The sequence below is a fragment of the Zonotrichia leucophrys genome, chromosome 3, assembly GCF_028769735.1.
Source record: "Zonotrichia leucophrys gambelii isolate GWCS_2022_RI chromosome 3, RI_Zleu_2.0, whole genome shotgun sequence".
NCBI lineage: Eukaryota > Metazoa > Chordata > Aves > Passeriformes > Passerellidae > Zonotrichia > Zonotrichia leucophrys.
Window position 1 is genome coordinate 12062126 of NC_088172.1, and position 19863 is coordinate 12081988.

At 38.1% G+C, this 19863-nt stretch overlaps 1 protein-coding gene across 1 annotated transcript in view; it reads left to right on the top strand.

Annotated features, from left to right (window-relative positions):
- The window catches only part of DDX43 (DEAD-box helicase 43), a 21742-nt gene continuing 1879 nt past the window's right edge, over positions 1 to 19863 (top strand). The window contains exons 1-15 of the mRNA XM_064707398.1: positions 1 to 319; positions 879 to 934; positions 1309 to 1441; positions 2772 to 2879; positions 3425 to 3506; positions 5703 to 5859; positions 5945 to 6063; positions 6364 to 6474; positions 9046 to 9187; positions 12671 to 12771; positions 13507 to 13594; positions 15091 to 15218; positions 15808 to 15917; positions 16644 to 16782; positions 17534 to 17621. Of these exons, the coding sequence (XP_064563468.1) occupies positions 1 to 319; positions 879 to 934; positions 1309 to 1441; positions 2772 to 2879; positions 3425 to 3506; positions 5703 to 5859; positions 5945 to 6063; positions 6364 to 6474; positions 9046 to 9187; positions 12671 to 12771; positions 13507 to 13594; positions 15091 to 15218; positions 15808 to 15917; positions 16644 to 16782; positions 17534 to 17621 (1881 nt within the window). The remainder of the gene's footprint in view (positions 320 to 878; positions 935 to 1308; positions 1442 to 2771; positions 2880 to 3424; positions 3507 to 5702; positions 5860 to 5944; positions 6064 to 6363; positions 6475 to 9045; positions 9188 to 12670; positions 12772 to 13506; positions 13595 to 15090; positions 15219 to 15807; positions 15918 to 16643; positions 16783 to 17533; positions 17622 to 19863) is intronic.

The following is a 19863-nucleotide window of genomic DNA, read 5'->3' on the forward strand; positions in this document are numbered from 1 at the left end:
ATGTCGGACTGGGACGCGAGCAGCGATGAGGAGCTGGGCGCGCCGGACTGGCCGCGGGCCGTCGCTGCTGCCGGGGCGCTGTGCTGGTCGCCCAGCACCCCTTCGTGGGGCCGCGGCTCCGGGGAGGGCGGCGGGCGATGGGGGAAGGGCACGGGGAATGCCGGAGGGGAAGGGTGGGAGCCGCGAGGCGCTGAAGGCTCCGGCGGCCCGAGGCGGGCGGCGCGGCAGCGGCCGCCCCGAGCTGCGGCCGGCCAGGCTCGGGACTCTGCGGCGCCGCTCTGCTTCCTCCTGGATAGCGCCCTGGTCGGGGCTCTCATAGGTAATGTCGGTGCACCCCTGGGCCGGGTGCTTGACCCCTGGGTAAGCGGGTGGGGAGGAGCCGGTCCCCCCCCGTGCCCTGAGGGAGTGCGTCCCTGCCTTCCGTCGGCCTGGCCGCGGAGGGGCCCTCGCAGTGCGGCTCTCTCCATCCACCTGGGCACGGCGGGCTGCTCTTGCAGTGTCTGTCACTCGCCAGGGAAACTTGTCCACCCTAAAGTGTTTCAGTTGATGTCTGTTTCTCAAGGCCAGCAGTGTGCAAGTGTTCTGAAGCCCCTCTAGTCACATGGAGGAAGGGTGACAGTCTCTGGATCTAGTTTTACTCCTCCATCTCTTCTACTGAAGGGCATTCCCCTACATACAAACCTTGCATTTGTTTAATTGACAGAAGAGTTACCTACAGTCTCCAACGGTTTGATGTCAAAAGTGCTTTTATTTGTAGGTACACGCCCTCATATGAAAGTCTCAGGGTTTGGTCACAAATAAAATACATACCATTAATGTCTAGGTTTGGGCAGTTTGTCCTAAATCTCTGTAATACCTGCTGTGTATCTTTATAACAGGTAGGGGTGGAACTAAAATTAAAGAACTTGAGGATTCTTCAGGTTCCAGGATAAAGGTACCATGTGCTGTATGTTGTCAAGGAATGGGCTTTTTGGGGACATACTTGGTTTTGTTTCTGTGTAAACCATTTGAAGGAAGTTTAAGGGTGTTACAATAGCTGTAATAATGCCACTGTTTTAGAGTTGGTGTAAAGAAAGTGGAATTGAGGGTGCAATTTGGATGTTATGTGAAAATACAAAAAAGTTACTGATTTTTTTCCTTAAGTTTGCATTTATTTCCTTCTCTTTTAGAAGGAAATAAATCTATCTTTTCATAGAACAAGTTAAACTTCAGGGAAAAAAGACCAAAAATTGTTTTCAGTATGTGTTCTTGTATAATGTTTGTCTTTGCAGTATGGAAAAAAAAATTCAGTGATGTTTTTGAACATAGGTTACAAGAGGAACCTATGAATCTGAAGTAAAGATTTTTGGCAGCATTGATGTGCAAAACAAAGCCAAGATGTTGATTGACAATCTTATTACAAGTTCTGGACAAAACTATGTTAGAGGTGGGACAGAGAAAGGTAAGAAATGTGAGGTTGGGGGAAAAAATATTATTGATTGTATTCCATATATTTGGTAGTTTGCTGGAGTCTTTTTATATTGTTAGTATTTTGCCAAGTAAGTTAACTTAAGCCTCTTAAACCTTGTTCTTGGGCAATGGCACCTTCTTAAAACAGAAATACCAAGATATCCTCCTTTTTTTCAACTATGGACAGTTTCCTCCTCCCACCAAACTGCCACGATTCCATGAAAACCAGTTCTTGTGTGTTTTCAACAATTTTATGGATGCAGAATGTTATACCACCTTGGTTCTTGCTTTATCAGTTTGATTCCTCCAAAACAACAGTATTGGCTCTAGTGCAAGTTTTAATCTGGTATCTGTGGAGCATTACAATTCAGTAAACCTTTGTAAAGACAGTCTATATAGTGCTGATCATAGCACGGCCTGCTGATCATGCTGACTTCCTACTACTTTCAAGGGATGTTAGTGTCTCAAGATTTGGTGTTGCACTTCATGCCTGGCTTTACTAGGCTTTCCTGTGGTAGCTGTGTTACATGGATATAGAAATCATTTTTGTATGTTTGGATGCTGCCTATATTATTGGTATGTCTTGTATGTGCTCCCAACAGTTTTTTGCACAGGCAAACACCATCCACAACTGTTGATCTGATGCTCTGATGAGGAGGAAGGGATCCAGGAATTATGTTCCAGTATTAGAATAAGGACTGGAGTAGTTGTGTGTTTCCTTTTTAGAAGTGTCCCAGAAGGTGGATGAGTATGTTTCAAGAGACTAGAAATATTTAAAGCTACCTTTGGATTTGTGACAGTGTTATCCTTATGTTTCCTGCCTTTCCACTAATTTTCCACACAACTGTGTTGCTATTTATATCTTCAGGTTAAACTGCACTTACTTAGGATGTGTTAATCTCATCAAAAGAGAAGTATAGAATATAACTAGACTTAGACTTTATTGTGGTGTTGTTGGATGCTTTAGGCTTTGCTCTTTTAGCTGTTAAAGCTTTGTCTCTGCATATCATCTACTGGTTTCACAAGTTTTTCCAAACCTTGCAGCACAACAAACCTAGTTTATGGCTGGAGAAGCATGTCATTACTTCCTTTAAGTAGCTAAGGATGTTGAAATGTTTCCCTTTTTTTATCAAAACTGCATTTGTATACATTTTAGCAATGTTTCAGGGCAGAGATCTGGGAAATAATTTTCCACTTATATAGATGTTTCATGTATATTTAAAATATATGAGGCGTGCAGTAGAAAACATGTTTGTTTTGAGAGGAGATTTCTCCCCATGTTTGTTCCATCAAACAGCAGCATTTTGTTACTAACTCTGCAGGAAAAACCTTGGACATTATCAAGCCTGAAAATAACCCAAAGAAACCAGTAATTAACTGGGCCTCTCTTCGAGAAAACAGGGCCAAATATGAATCTATGAAGTGGGCAGGTTAGTTTTACAATTTTGATTGTATTATACTTGTCTTTATGTGACAAATCTGTTGGAGTGCTTAAACTTTTCTGATACTTGCTTTGAGATGACTGAATGTTTCAGAGCCCAGCTTAGTGACGTATTTGCAGTGACCTGGCCATGTTAGCATTTCTCAACATGGTCATGGAGGATGCTGATTACTGTGCCAAGACTTAAACCTGCTACTCTTGTGGTATTTTGAATGTCACCCTTTGAAAATGGTGTTGTTTTTTATGTGGCCACCAAAAAATAAAAAAACAAACTAGGAGTTGTTAAATATACTACTGTATGTAGATATTACTTCAGAACTTTAAAAGTGGGGGAGTGGGTTTTTTGCAGATATTGAAGTGTTTGTCTCAGCCCTCATCTTTTTACATGAGCAATGGTTTTCCATCACTTCCAGCTAGTCTTCTGGCTCAAGGCACTTTCTGGGTCCTGGGCTTTCCATCTTAAGCTTTAGCAGACTTACATTGACTCTGTATTATTTCTTGCTGATTTGAGTGGGATTTTTCTGGTTGTTTAAGGCTTGCCTCCAATTGAGAAAAACTTCTACAAAGAATCAGCCAGGACTGCCTCTATGTCACAAGAAGAAGTGGAACTGTGGCGGTAAGATCATTTCTTTAGGGAATCACCTGCTTGGCAAAAATCACTATTAAACTAGAGAGACTAGAAGGTGGGAGATGAAATACTGAGACAGAGACTCTAATTCTGGGGTCTTGTAGCAATTTGATCTTTTCAAGAACTCTGTCTTGGGAATGAAACAACTGGCAGATGAGATTATTAGTTGTCTGGAAAAATAACCTCATGGATTTTCTACTTCTCTAAAAATGTTTGATTTAGTTGAATTTCAGAAAGAAAAATTTCATAATGGTTTGCTGACTTTTTTGGCTGTTTCTTTGCCTTTCACAAGACAGTATGTTCACATTTTCTAGGTCCTTCCAAATAGAATTGTTCACAGGTTGAATACCTTTTGGCTGCAATTTTTCCCCTGCATTTTTTTAGTCAAAACTATCTTCAAACCAAATTCCAACTTTTGTTACTGTTGTCTTCCTTTTTTATCTGTCTTGTTTTTACAAGCACATCCTGGTGAGTACATGCTTCAGTTAACTACATCTGTTTATTTTGATCCAGCAACGTATATCAGTACCTTGCAAGGAAAACACATCATCTGTTTCAAGTGGTTTGGTTCAGGCCCTGGTAATAGTTACAGCCCTCTTTAGTAGTTCTGATGAAGTCAGTGAACATTATTGAAGTGTTAGCTTTTTATTACTTTTCTTTTTGCAAGATGTCTGGTTTTTTTTGCATGCCAGAGAAACTTTACCACAGTGAGCAAAGCATGGAATTGTTTCCAGATGCTTTCACCTTTTCCCTTAAAGTATATGGATGTGTTGTTGTTAGAGCTAGTGAAAATTACAGAACATTGTTCTTGTAGGTTAAAAAATTGTATTGAGGAATAGAACTTGTCTGATAAAGGAATTTTTTTCCTACTTCATCTAATCCATTTGCTTTAAAGAAAAAAAAGACACAACCAAAATAAATAATTCTATAAACATGAGGGAAAATTGAATTGCTCATTCTTTTCCTAGTTTACACCCTACTTGAAGAAAAGGTTTTTACTGAATGGAATCTTCAGAGGAGTACAGGACTGAAATCAGTATGCTTATGCAGATGTCATGGTTTAAAACCAGATGGAAATTAGGCTCTAAGCAACCACTCCCTTCCCTCACTCCCTTTGGTAAGAGAGGGACAAAAAGGCAGAGATTATAGATTGAAATAAGAATTTACTGGAAAACATCAATGAGATAAGAAAAACAGCAAGAGCACTAATAAAAACGTTGTATAAAAGGTGATTGCATGCAAAAATGCTCATGGAAGTCCGTGCCCACGTTTTTTTCCTCAAGCATGAGATAACAAAAAACGATGATGCCAAGCCTGCTGGTCAGACCTTCCACACCACCTCACCTCTCCAATCACCATTTGCTCTCCTGGGAGAAGGCAATGACACTCCATGGTCATTTTGTTCCTTTTTCTTCCACAGGAAACCACACCCCCTTTCTCCGGGAAAGTGAAAATCCCCTTCACCCCCAGTGATGATTTGGGTGATACAGAGTAACAATGTAGCCATGCCCGCATGGCTTCAATCTCCCCTCATCGCCAGTGGGAGAAAATTGTCTTTGCCCTTGGCTGAAACTAGGACAACATATTAATAGCTCTAAATTGGAGGAAGCCTTGGAAAAGCAGTTTTTAATATAGTCTTTTATATGAGTTGTGATTTGGGTTTTGCCTGCTTTTAGGGGCTTGTTGTTCCAGCTTTTTTTTTTTTTTGAGCCTTACTGGTCATGTTCTTTTTCCAAAATTGTTAAGTTGGTATTCTCTAGAGTATCCAGGCAGCTGCCCTGAAAACAGTTGGGGGAGATTTTTGTCAGAATATAGAATTTTGACTGTTGAGTTGAAGCAATTCATCTGAATTCTGGGTTGTCTTTGGGTTTAAAAATTTGTCATACCTACTTAATTTGTAATCAGGTATAATTGTAGCCTGATAGGAGTGCAGTTCATGTTAATAACCATATATAACTTCAAATCAGTTGTTCTTAAGAAAAAATGGTTATTGATACCTTTGGGAGAAGTTTTCCTATAGAAAATCTTTTAAGAAAGGTAGAAGACTAATTCAGTCCCATTCAAGAGCCTGAACTTGTTTTTTCTTGTTCAAGGAGTTTAAAAAAATTAAGATACACAGTCCTTTATGTTAGCTCCAATTTTTCAGATAATGAGACTTTAAAACAATTGCACTACTTTATATAGGAAAGAAAATAATAATATAACTTGTGATGACTTGAAAGAAGATGAAAAGCGCTGCATTCCCAATCCTGTTTGTAAATTTGAAGATGTATTTGAGCATTATCCTGATATTATGGCCAATATAAGAAAAGTTGGTTTTCAGAAGCCTACACCAATTCAGGTAGGTCTTCAATTTTGATGACTCTTTAACTGAACCTTAAGAGAAAAATGAAGACTGCATTTAAGTATTTGTTGTTTTATGTTAGTCCCAGGCTTGGCCAATTATACTGCAAGGAATTGATCTTATTGGGATAGCGCAGACCGGTACTGGGAAGACATTAGCATACTTAATGCCTGGATTCATTCACTTGACTTCACAGCCAATGTAAGGACTGCTCACAGGTTGGATTTGTTTAGCTGTGAATACTTCCCCCTGCACTTACTTCCTCCTGCACCCAACTCCTGAGATGATTTTTCTAGTAATGAAGATAAAAATCATGTATTGAAAAAAAATTATATATAAATCTCATGGAATAAGCACCAAATTTGTCACCATAGACAAATTAGCATTCCATTAGCAGCAGTGTACAGGAGAAGTTTAGAACAATATAAAAATGTTCAGTGTCAAGCATGATGGACTTTGCCCATCCTTGTATACCAACATTCTAAATATGCTTTATTGCAGATCCAAAGATCAGCGTGGGGGGCCTGGAATGTTGGTTCTTGCTCCCACTAGAGAACTGGCACTTCAAGTAGAGGCAGAGTGTTCAAAGTATGCATACAAAGGAATTAAAAGGTAGTCTTGCTTTTCACTGGCTTGTTAAGTAGTATCTTTTTTTCTCCTACCAATACCTACTCCAATAATTGCATTTAAGAGGAGAGAAGATAGTAGTAAATGCAGGGTTTATATTTTCCCAGTTTTCAGAATTTATGTTTTGACTAATCTCATGGTCAAAGTTTATGAAGCTTTTCTGCTTCTTTTCCTTCTGAGTTGACAGCTGAGAAGAATCACGCACAGAATATGCTGAGTTGAAAGGGACAAGGATCATCAAATCTGGCTCTTAACCCTACACAGGACATCCCCAAGAGTCACACCATGTGCCTGAGAGCGTTGTCCAAACACTTGAACTCTTGATCAGGCTTGGTGCTGTGATCACTTCCTTTGGGAGCCTGTTCCAGGGCCCAACCACCCTCTGGGTGAAGAACCTTTTCCTGATATCCAACCTAAAACTCCCCTGACACAGCTTCAGGCCATTCCCTTGGCTCCTGTCACTGTCACCACAGAGCAGAGATCAGGGCCTGCCCTTTCTTGTCCCCTCCCAAGGAAGCTGTAACTGCAGTGAGGTCTCCCCTCAGTCTCCTCCAGGCTGAACAGACCCAGTGCCCTCAGCTGCTCCTCACACAGCTTCCCCTCAAGGTCCTTCCCCATCTTTGTTGCCCTCCTTGGACACTCTCTAATAGTTTAATGTCTTTCTTACATTGTGGTGCCCAGAACTGCCCCCAGCACTGGAGGTGAGGCTGCCCCAGTGCAGAGCAGGGCAGGACAATCCCCTCCCTTGCCCAGCTGGTGCTGCTGTGCCTGATGCCCCCAGGACAGGGTTGGCTCTCCTGGCTGCCAGGGCACTGCTGACTCATGTTCAACTTGCCATTGACCAAGTCCCTTTCCCTGGCACTGCTTTCCAATATCCCATTTCCCAGTCTGTCTGTACATCCAGGGTTGCCCATCCCAGGTGTGGAATTCAGCACTTTCCCTTATTGAACTTCATGTGGTTGGTGGTTGCCCAGCCCTCTGATTTGTCAAGGTCCCTCTGCAGGGCCTCCCTGCCCTGGAGGGAGCCAGCTGCTCCTCCCAGTTTTGTATTGTCTGTGAACTTGCTTGCTACCTCTTCCATTCCTGCCTCCAAGTCATTTATGAAGATGTTATGAGGGCCAAGGATGGGGCCCTTCTAGTGACAGGTCACCAGTTTAATGTCACCCCATTCTTTGTAACCCTTTAGGCCTGACCTGTGAGGCAGTTGCTGACCCATCCCATAGTGTCTTCATCCAGCTGTGTGCTTGACATTTTGTTCAGAAGGAAACTGTGAGAAATAGTATTGAAAGCTTTACTGAAATCTAAACAGGTTACATCAACTGGCTTTACCAATCATCTTGGTGGGTTACATTGTCATCAAAGGAAGTCAGGCTTGACAAGCAGGACTTTGCCCTCACAGAGCTGTGCTGGCTGTGGGCAGTGACTACATTGTCTTACAGGTGTTTGTCAATACCTCCCAGAATAATCTTCATAACTTCATCAGGGACCTTTCTGGATTCCGAAGACCGCTCAAAAATCATTGAGAGAGACTGCAATGACATAAGCCAGCTCTTTGAGAATTTTTGTACAAATCCCATCATGCCCCATAGATCTGTAGAAATCCAGCTGGAGCAGCAGATCCTGCATAATTTGCAGCTCAGCTGGGAGTGGATCATTCTCACATTGTGGTTTTCCAGCTCAGGGCACTGGAATCCCCTTGGTACATCATATGTGTTGAAGACAGTGGCAAAGAACATGTTAAACAGCTCTGCCTTGTCTTTGTCCCTGCTTGTGAGGTGACCATCCTCATCCTCTAATGGACCAATATTGTTTTTACACTTCCTATTGCTACCTTCTCCATAGAACACGCGTGGCTTTCTTTTCTAAGAGATTACTTTGCTGAATAATGTTCAGGTTCTAGCCCACACAAATCTTTTTGTAATGTTTTGTTTGGCCCTGAGTCATGGGGTATATTCCATCTCTTTTTTTGTTGTTGTTGTTAAACTTTATGGTATTTTCATCAGCCCATTTCTCTAGCCTTTGTTGTTCTTCTGGTAAAAGCCTAATTCTCCTGAGTGTATCAGCTCCTTCCGCAGTTGGGTTTCATCCACCAACCTGCTAAGCGTAGATCTTCATTTAAGCAATTAAATAGACATTACTGTACTCTGAAACTTGCTTTTAGGGGTCTCTGTTAACTTTGTGTAGCGCTCTGACTGTAAGAATAAGTCTTACAGTCACCCCAACTGCAAAACATATCACTTTTGATGGTACTGTTAGGAAAATCGTGCATCCTTTCATATGTTCATCTATTTTTTGTGTAAATATTTTCAGAACAACCCAAAACATATGAGCTATTTCCCTTTCATGATTTTTTTCACTGCAGTTTCAGCAGAAAACTATTGCTGAACTGTTGAGGGAATGTCATTCAGTGTTAATTTTATTAATTACTGTAATACTGTCAATCACACTTGTTAATCCCAGGTGACACTTTTAAAGCAACATGGTGACATTTACTTGAAAAGGATTGACTTTAGCTGAAATTCAATACACTATGTCTGTAAAACTTTTATTTTACAGTATTTGCGTCTATGGTGGTGGGGACCGAAAAGGACAGATAGACATGGTTACCAAAGGTGTGGATATTGTTATTGCTACTCCTGGCAGGCTGAATGATCTTCAGATGAACAACTTCATAAATTTGAAGAGCATAACATATTTGGCAAGTAACTGATATGCAATGAGTAATGCACCAGCTGGGAAATGGTTGACTCAGTTTCAATTTAAGATTTAATGGAGTTTTCTTTAAACTTCCAAAGTATTAATTACAATACAGCTTAACACTGAAATTGTGTTGCAGGGATGATTCATACTTATTATAATTGCATTGCAGATGTGAAATATTCCCTAGGAAAAATAGGCTTCTAGCACAGCAAGCATTTTTAAGATACTAAATTGTTTTTTCAGTAATGGCATTCTAAAATTCATTTTGTCAGGATTAGTTACTAATGGATGAAATGCCTTTCTGAAGTTGTCTTTTCCCTTTCTTTTTAAAGGTTACCAGTGTCTCAATTTTTTTTTTAGAACTTGTGTGGTAGCAGAGTCAGACACAGATATTTCAATGTTGGGGGGCTGACTTTGTTTTGATCTCAGTGGGAAAACAGCCTTATAAATGTTATTATAATCCTTACGTCTTCATTTCATTTTTGCCTTTTCCTGTGCTGAACAGGTAAGACCATTGCTGTTTGTAAAATGCTTCTATATATTCAATTTATTTCTAACTTGTCTGCGAATTGTTGCCTAGTTTGACAATTTGGCCATGCTCTCTGTCCACCCCACTATCCTGTGAGAGTTAAAGTCTCTCCATGTTGTAACAAGTTAGCTCCAATTCTAAGTGATAGTTGTGAGCTTACTGGCAAAGCCAGTGGTGGTATAACATCATTATAAATTTGGCCATTTGGGAAAAAAGTTTATTACAGGAGAGTAGCATTCTGTAGAAGATTCACATGTAATTGCTGAGCAGGAGGAAAACAGGGCCTGAAAACCTGCATTCTGAGAACTATAGGAACATAGATCATCTTTCTGCCAAGGTGGAGTATAGTCATACCACAGGCACACACTGGCTCCATGCGTATTGAACCAAAAGCATGTTCCAGTATGTGCAGCATATACTGAAGTATGACATTGCTAAAAAGAATTAACTCTCAAATTGAAAAATATGATGGTGTGAAGCAGGAGGAGAGACAATTTTGTTGCTACACTAGCAGTTAAATGTTTTCAGAAGAACCAATGCAAGAACCATATATTGTGATATGGTTAAGTCTCATGCCTCAGACTTTAAGGGAATTCTGTGCTACCATAGCCTCATGGACATTGAAATTGGACATTGAAAATTCTATCTTTGTGTAATCTTGCTGTATATTTATCCCTGTTTCTTGTGCTTTTCAATATATATGATGCTTTCTATTTCCAGAGCTTCATTGTCAGTTTTCAGCCAACAAATAATTTAATCTTGTGGCCTTGCTTTAGGAAAAAAGAGTGATAATAGATTTCACATTTCCATCTTGGATGAAGAACACTCTTCATTAAAGAGCTTCATTTACAGTTTTCATTTAAAGATGTTACTGAGTCTTAGGAAGGTTCCCAAAGTAAGCGGAGTGTTACTTGCTAATATGATAGAATAATTCCCAAAGGACTTCCAAGGTCAGATTCTGGGATACAATTGTTAAAACCCAACTAAACGTACCACCCCTCAGTAAAGGAAAACAACAACAAAAAACCAAGCTCTGGTAATTATGTCTAATTAGGTACTGGACCCAAGGTGAAGTTGAGGTTAGAATTTCTCTTCTTGCCTGACAGAACCATCAAGTTGATCAAGTCTTGATTCAGATTTTTAGGAAGCCATTTATTCAAGATAGACTGCTGTTTTTCAGAAGTAATGTTGTAGATTCTGTCATAAACAGCCTTTTGATTGTTCAAAATACATGTCATATGAAAATATGCTTTTTTTGCCTGTGTTCAGTGGAAATCAGTATTCATTCATCAGCAGTCTGATGAAGTAATCTTAATTCTTTGGACTTCATGCTGATAAAGGAGAAGGAAGGAAATTGGAATTGTGCATGAATAATTGGGAAACATTTAGAACAAAGTGTAATTAAAAATATATATATAAATCATGAAGGAGGCTGTAAAAGGTAGATTGCAACAGTGCTTTTATTCTTCAATACAAAAAAATGGTGTTAAACTAACCAATAACTGATTTAAAAGAAAGGAAAGAAGAAATGAAATAATTTTCAAAGGAAGAACTGACTTGTAAGAATTTTTTGCCAAGAAATAGAACTGAAATGAGCAATATTGACAAACAAATAAATACATGTATATTTAAAGATAACAAGAAACCTAAGATTATGTGCATTGAAGGGCATTTAGATTGTAAACCAGGATGGGGTTGTGACACATTGGAGAAAATTGGTACTAATAGCTACCTGATATATATTACAGCCTTCTTAATGAAGCAGCTATCAGAAACAAGAAAAGTAAATTTCAGCTACCTGATCCATCAGTTAGGCACAGATGCTTCCTTTTCCCTCTGCAGCAAGTGACCTTAATAGCAAAGAAAACTTCTACTGCTGAAAAAGGCATAGCAGCCAACTCTACGTAAAGTTAGTGATGTTTCAGCCTTGCTGTTCTATTAGAAGTCATTAGTCAATGACACCTCCATGAGCCCCCTAAAAATAAAGAGAAGTAAACCAAGAAATAGAATTCTTGTCTTGTCTCTCAGTTGATAATTTTTGGTTATTTCAGAGATTTACATAAATAATGTACTAAACCCCTTTAATATAATAAAATATCAGAGACTAATGGAACAGCAAAATTGGGACAGTAGAAAGAGATTATCATCAATGCCTTGTATTTCCACCTAAGTGTCTAGAAATTGTCAATATTTAAAAACACAATCCATGTAACTTTACTTTTCAAATAGAGTTTCTATAAATCAAAGAAAATAAATGAGTGTCAGATGTCAGTCTTGTTTCTTTGTATGAAACTGAAAAGATTCACAAGTGTGCTTGTATATTAGAAAGCATTTTAGTTCCAAAGAGATGTTCTCAGACCTCCAGCTCTCTTGTTCAATTCTGGCCTTTTTTACCAGACAAAACAAGCTTGTACTCTGGGACTTGTGCAGTGTCCTAGTGTGTGTCAGAATGTATGCTCTGGCTTTTTCCTACTTTTAATGAGGAACTAGATTGACAAGTGATATTTTGGTCCTGTATGAGATATCTTATGAGGTAGAAATGAGATTTCCCCTTAAAATTGCAAACCATTTATGTGTGTTGAGCAGGTTGCTCCCCTCTGGGTTTGATTGGTTATGGGTTTTTTGGTTTTGTTTTTTTTTAGTTTGTGCTTAGTTTTAGCCATCATCCTAATTATTAGTAAAACAAACAGTTGTTTTTTTGTTTTATTGACTTCAAATGCTCTTAAAGGAACTGTGAATTTTCTTGTTTTGCCTGCAAATATAATAGCGAATGAAAAATTGTCAAGGAAATTGAAGAGGTAAAATACAAGTTCAACAGGTTTTGCAGTAAGTTATGGAGAAGATTCTGCAATTAAAACAGTTACCATTAAAATCTTTTTCTGTGTATTGTCCTGTTGAAACAAACCCTTATCTGAGGAACTAGGCAGAATAAATAACTTTGTTTCTGAACAGGTTTTAGATGAGGCTGACAGAATGCTGGATATGGGATTTGAACCTCAGATAATGAAGATCCTAATAGATGTGCGTCCTGACAGACAAACTGTTATGACAAGGTATCTAAACATGATTGTGCTCAGGACTCAAACATAAGGTTGTTGAACAAGTCAATTTCAAAACAAATGTGTCAGTTATTTAAATTTTTACTTGTTTTCTTTCTAATTTGGTCTAGTCAGTCCTGATGAGTCATTTGACAGATTTTTTTTTTCAGTTTGTACTGTCTTTTCTGCTTTTTTTACATCAAATATAAAGACAGTTGAGTTATCCCAAAAAAAGGAAGGTTTCCTCAGAGTGCTGGAATTTGCCATATCAACTTAAAATGCCAACTTACAGTTCTCCTTCTGGGACCAAATGTATATCCTGACTTTCTGATCAGTATCTGTGCTAGTCTGTACCTGGATTAATTTTGAAATTATGCAGCTTTTGGAAACTTAACAATCAAATATCTCAACAATCATTTTGGTTCCTGTATTTTGCGTTTAAGCTGTTGTTTAAGAAAGCAGACTAGAAGCTTGCTTATTGGGTATTGTTCAACAACTAACCTCAGCTAAGGCTTCACTGGAAAGGTTCCACAATTGTTGCCTGTACTTTTAACCAATAAAATGACCTTTTAAGCTCAAGTGCTGTTTACTATTAATTTAAGATTAGTTAAAGTCAATACTGTTACTGCATGTGTTTCACTGGTGTATAAGAAAGTAAAGAAAAGAAGAATATGATGAAATTAATGAATTGGAGAAGATTTGGCATGCTATTCTCATGTGTGTGTGTTTTCCTGTTCACTTTCTGTTCAGTGCTACTTGGCCTGATGGTGTCCGACGCCTAGCAAAATCCTACTTGAAAAATCCCATGATTGTGTATGTTGGCACTCTTGACTTAGCAGTAAGTTGTCCTGTTCTTGTTTGGTTTTTCCCCTTCCTTTTGTAGAAGAATTTATGTTTAAGCCAGGAGATGTTTTACTTGTAATTAACTGTATGTAAGTAAAAGCATGTATATTTTGTAATCAATCTGAGCTTTCAAGAAACAGCTCCGTGCTATTTATTTTAAAGTTTCCTTAAAAGTTCAGAAAAAATTTAAAAAGTGGAAACCAATATTTTTGCTGTAACAACATCTGGAAGTCTTATGTCTTCAGTAGAAGACATAACAGGTGAACAAGTATCAATCATATTGAATGTTCTACTTCACAATGCCAAATGTTTTTGTGTGATCCCTTGGTTTTGCAACCTTAATTCTGGTTCAGCAAGTTCTTGTTCTTTATTTGGCTTTCCTTCTGAAGATCTTCTTTCTAATGCATACAAATCCTTATCTAAATTCGTGTTTCCTACCTGTATCTTTCTCAAATGGAGTGGGAGCTTTGTACTAAATTCTTGGAGGACACTTGTCTATAGCAGCAAGTATGTGTTAGAGTAAGAACTGTCTTTAAAGTCCAGAAAGTGTGGATGTAGTTGTTTATTTGTCATTGTTGTGCAGCTGTGTGTATTTGGCTTCAATACCAGCAGAATTTACAGGAACAGTAGTTTGCCCAAGATCTTAGGAAAGTTTCCTTTTCAGTTCCATTTTTTTTTTAGTGACAAGGAATGAGGAAACCTAGTATCCAGTACACTTTTCAGCAGAAATAGAGACAAAGTGTGCTTTTTGTCTGTTCTGTTCAGAACTACACTTTTATCAAAGGGCAGTTCTTGTCAAGATTAGAATTTGAAAGACATCAACTGCTCTTGTAGCTCTATTCTCTAGGGCATTAATGTCTTTCTACAGGAGCTTCTCCCAGTTGACAAATCTGGTAGGGGGGAAGGGTTCCTGTGAAGAGACAATCTTTATCTACTTGATTGAATCTTCAACTCTTGCCACAAGGTCATGATACCATGCCACGAGAATGTCTAGGCTTTTTATCTTAGTTATACCTTAGGTATTCTGTGGTAACCTTCAGAGGTAATGGAGTAAATATTTTTATGAACTGTTATTGGAATATTTAGAACTGATCATTTCAAAGAGATTTACAGCATCTTTAAAAGCCTGTAATTTTGAGTAAGATTGCCATTGTTCCAACTTGCTCTGGAGTAACACGAAATATTTGCAAATTAAAGAACTTAAATGTGTTTTTCACTACTAATATATTTCTTTCACCTCACTAATCGCTACCCGTTAAATCTCTGCAAATAAATGGTTTGGCAAATTGCTTAAAGGTAAATTTTATTATTCTCCTAAAGCAATGAGGAAGTAAGAAATATGCATTGTTTGAACTCCAAACTGATACATATTAAAATAGGGGTTTTTATGGTATCATATATTGCTACTTTTATAACATAGCAATATGGTAATTAACAGAAAAAAATATTGTAATCTGTTTCTACTTAACATCCCTTTTTGCTGTTTGACAGGCAGTAAGCACAGTGCAACAAAAAGTTATTGTTATCCCCGAGGAAGAAAAGAGAGCTTTCATGCATAGCTTCATTAAGTCTATGAAGCCAAATGATAAGGTCATCATTTTTGTGGGCAAAAAGCTTACGTATGTAATCACTTCCCAGTATCATCTCTGTTTGGGTTTTTTTTCCTAACAGAAATACTGAATAGTTTCTTAGTTCACATAAGAACTATCAAGTGTAATAGCTCTTCTCAAAAATATTCTGCTATTAGTATTATTTTATTTCTTCCTTTAGACTGACTAGCAGTTTGTATTTTTTTTATATCATTAATGGTGGTGGTAAGTCTCAGTTTCACATAGCTCAAGTGGGATGTTTGGATTCTTGGGGATACATCAATGTGATATACTGTTTACTTTCATACACCTCTGGTGCGTGCAACACCTGATTGGTGTGGGGGTGGTCATTGTATATACTTGAACTTTTTGAGTCAGCAACACAAAAATAATCTAGTATTCCTCTAAAGTATAAATAAAGTTAAACATTTCTATGTGGATTAGACTTTCTTTCCTGTTTTATATTAAGTATCAGCTGACCTAGGTAACATTTTGTCCTTAGGCACACATTTAGCTTTTGCTGTCACATTACTGTCCTTTTGATTTAAATCTATTTGCTGCACTATTTTATTTCTTTTTTTTATTCTGTTTTAAGAGCCATTGCTTTATTTCACCCTAGGGCTGATGACTTGGCAAGTGACTTTGGTATCCAAGGAATTCCAGTACAGTCACTTCATGGCAACAGGGAGCAATGTGATCGAGAACAGGCTTTGGATGACTTCAAGAAAGGTGAGTTTGTACTGAAGTACTGGTTTGTTTAGGCCAGACTTCTAATGTTTTTTCTGTTCAAAACTTGTTCTAAGTGTCATTCTCTCTAGTACTATAGAAGTTAAAATATTAAAGAGCTCTGAATTTTATAGAAAATTTTAAAGAAAGCCTTAGTTGTTTGACAAAAAAAGACCCAGCAAACAAAGAGATTGCTCTTCAACAAAATTTTGAATGGCTGGGAGTTTAATAATTTAAAGTAAGGCTTATTTTACTTTTGACATTTCTGGAAAAATTGGCATTGTATGTCTACAGAAAGGTAAATTTAAATGTCAGATGATGGTGCTTTCAGTGAAACAGTCCTGCTCCAGATGATGCTAGTAGGGTTGTGTGAACACAATTCAGAGTTACTTGAACACATGCTAATAAAAGACTCGTGCTGTGACAAGAGTGTCAGCTGAGAATATAGTTGTTGAAGTTTTTGTTCTTTGGACAGACTCTTTTTATCAACCAGGCATATTTCTTACTTTTCCTGCACTCTGCTGTTCTACTGGTGACATGCAAATAGTAGCAAAATGACATTTTGGGTGCTTACTTACCAGTTTGTTCTTGGCGCTAACTCAGTGTGACATTCAACAAGCATATTTTTACTTTGTGTTAAGAATATTAAGTGCATTATAAGCTAGAAAACCAACATGTTTTCTGTTTGTTCCATAAACTCCTGTTCACTTCCTGTCATACTAACTGTAGGCAAAGTTCGGATATTGGTGGCTACTGACTTGGCATCCCGTGGCCTCGATGTGCACGACATTACTCACGTTTTCAACTTCGATTTCCCTCGCAACATTGAAGAGTATGTTCACAGAGTAGGTCGTACTGGAAGAGCAGGGTAAGTGTTTAGCAGAAAACAGTCATGCGTTATCAGTGTTTTGTTATGTTTTATGCACAACAGAGGTGTTTTTCTTGACAAATTCTAGAGGCTGCAGGTGATGTGGGGTGGGGGAGTCCAGACTTCAGTCTATCAAAGTATGTTCTAGAAACACACTGCTTTATGTCTTTCAATGAATTCACTGTTAAATTGAAGGCAAGCAGGTTTTACGCTTTTCTGTTATTGAATCAAGGGTGTTTGAAAGCTGGTATAAATATGAGGAAGAATTAGAAAAACAATTTGCATTGATATTCTGGAGTGTTACTTCCTTGTTTATCTCTTCATGAGCTGCTGATTTGTTTAGTTTCTAGACCGCACATTGCGAAGAAGCACCTGTAGTTTCTAAATCCGCAGCCGATCACGGTGGTGTAGTTTAGTGGTAGTTCTTTTGGATGCTGCTTTCCCAGGCTAGTACAAGTGTGATTTTTCTCATTTAATCATGATAGGAATGTGTGTCTCTTCATACTTAAATATGTTGCCATTATGCAATGTTTATTATCTAAAATCTAAATTAGTTGTGCATTTGCTCCATTTTAGGTGAATTGCTGTAATGATTTTTATGAAAAACATGTGCAGGGTTAATGCTCAAGCCACTTTTATTGTATCAGCTCAGTAATATTGCCTCTGGTGCAGTTCATTACTGCCTAGGTCAGTAGTAAAAGCCTGGCCAGAGTTGTTTGGAGGATCAGCAGTTGTTTCCTTCCTCGTTTAGGCGCTCTGGGGAGGCAGTAACACTTGTCACAAGCAATGATTGGAGGTTTGCGTCCGAGCTGGCTGACATTCTGGAAAGAGCAAACCAAGTAAGCATACGTTACTGGGTAAGATTTATATTGGTCTGGGTTAGCACCTGAAGCATGTCGTGGAGGTCTAAGACTCTTTAGACCCTTCTTGGTGAGTGTTTGTGGTGTCTCAGGGAAAGAAAATGGGTATTTTAGTCTGTCTTTTCCTAGCTAGGCTTAGCTGTATTTTACTTTACAGATGAGTCCCAGGAAGGAACTGTGAACTTTAACCAAAGCCTTCTATGTCTAAAGAAAAAGTAACTAACATACACATTGAGGTCTGCAGAGAAATAATAGGGTTTATTTTATTTCATAAAATTTTATTCCATTTGTATTTTACTTTTGGATGCATGTAGCAATTTCTTGTTTAACAGTCTAAATATTAACAATACTCGTATCAGAAGAAGCTCAACTATCTTATCTGTTTATTGTATCTGACAGTTGTGACGCCTGCACGTACTTTTCCAAGCTTTATTACTGATGCTTGTAAATAGTATGTGAAATGGAACTGGAATGTGATCTCTTTCTTTAAAGAAGCATATTTTTTCTTGGTACCGTATCTGAGAAAACAGATAATTGTGTTACTGTTTTTTGCTGTAACAAAGAACAACATTTTGCCTGATTTATAGTAAACCCCCAGTTCAAGTCCTCACTTGAGCTGAAGTTTTGTTTGTTTGGGTTACAGTGTTTGTTTGTTTGGGTTTTTGGATGGGAGTTTGAGTACATACTAAATGGATTTTATCTAGAATCTGTGGTTTTTACTATAGACACTTACTCAGACTTTAAACCCTGGGTTAGAACTTCGCCTCAATCTTCTGTTTTATAGCTCTTCTTTGAATGATACTATGTTGCTTTATTGCAAGCCTAGTAAGATGCTTTTGAGAAAAAAAAGGATGTAGAAGAGTAGTCACCTAATAATTCCTTAAAGTTGCAGATTTGAGGGTTTTGGTTGGGGTGGGGTTTTTTTGCTTTGTTTTTATTCAGAAAATGCAAGAGGTGAAATCAGTAATGATACTGTGAAGCTACTTTAGAGGTGCCTTGAGTTTTTTATTCTGAGTTAATAATTACCTTTCAAGTCTTGTCTCCAGCTGCAGGCTGCAAAGTTCCCAAACTGGTTGTGGTTTTTGTAATGTGTGATAGTTCAACTGGGAGCAAGTCTGCGTTCAGAGGAGAAAAGAGGAACTCTGAATCCTTGCTTTCAGAAGTTACTGTTAGTCATAACATTATTCTCAAACTTAGTTATGTCTGATAGAAAGGAAGTATCCCTATAGACAAAGTGTTGGGGTTTTTTCTCATGACAAATGGAAATACCATTGTTTCAGTCTTAAAGCATTATGTAAAAGTAGGAGAGAACTGAAGGCTCAGAATACTTTGATTTCGAAACAAGTTAGTTGCTTTTGTTAGCAAAATGTTCTCTGTGATTTTGAATCTACAGATATATGAAGAAAAACAAGTACAACAAAAAGGTGTCTATTTCATGCTGAAGGAGTCTTTTACATATAAATGCTTATTAACAAGCATGGACAGATTTAATGGGAATTCCATGTTAATTATGGCATCTTTATCCTTTTCTCACTTGAATGAGCCTCACCTAGCTTATATGTTTAGCAGATAGACAGATTTTTCATAAAAATTTCAACAAGCCACTAGATGCTGGATATTACCTCACTGAGATTTTTATGTTTCTGTATCCTCACTTCTTCCTGCTCTTGACTTGTGCTTGCTCAAAAACCACTCTTGCAGGAAATTGTTGTGATTTTAGTTTGGAATAAATTATGCTTCAAGCTCTAGGGGATACTGAGGAAGAAAATCATCCCATGTTTCAACTGAAAAATAACTTTGTCTCATTACTTCTATCTCCATTGATAAGCCTGTTGTGCCTTTCAGCTAGAGATACATTAACTTTATTTTTAAATAATGTTTGAAACTTAGGCAGAATGGACTCTTCCAGAGTTGTCATATTTTGCCAGGATAGTTGCTTACCAGTAAGAGCAATTCAGCATATAAAACATATTCTAGTGAGCTGGCCCTCATGCCAGCTCAAGAAAAAGTTGCTGATAGCAAATAGCAAGCATTGCTCAATTATAAAGTCTGACAAAAGAAATGGAAACTAGAGGAATATGACTTCCTGCTCCACCAGACCTTTTGTCCTGGCTGAGTTCTCCACTTGTTCAAGCATTGCCAAGCCCAAGCACATTTAGGGAGACTTTAAGATATTTACATTTGTTTGTACTCTGCTGCTTGCACTGTATTTATGCCACTG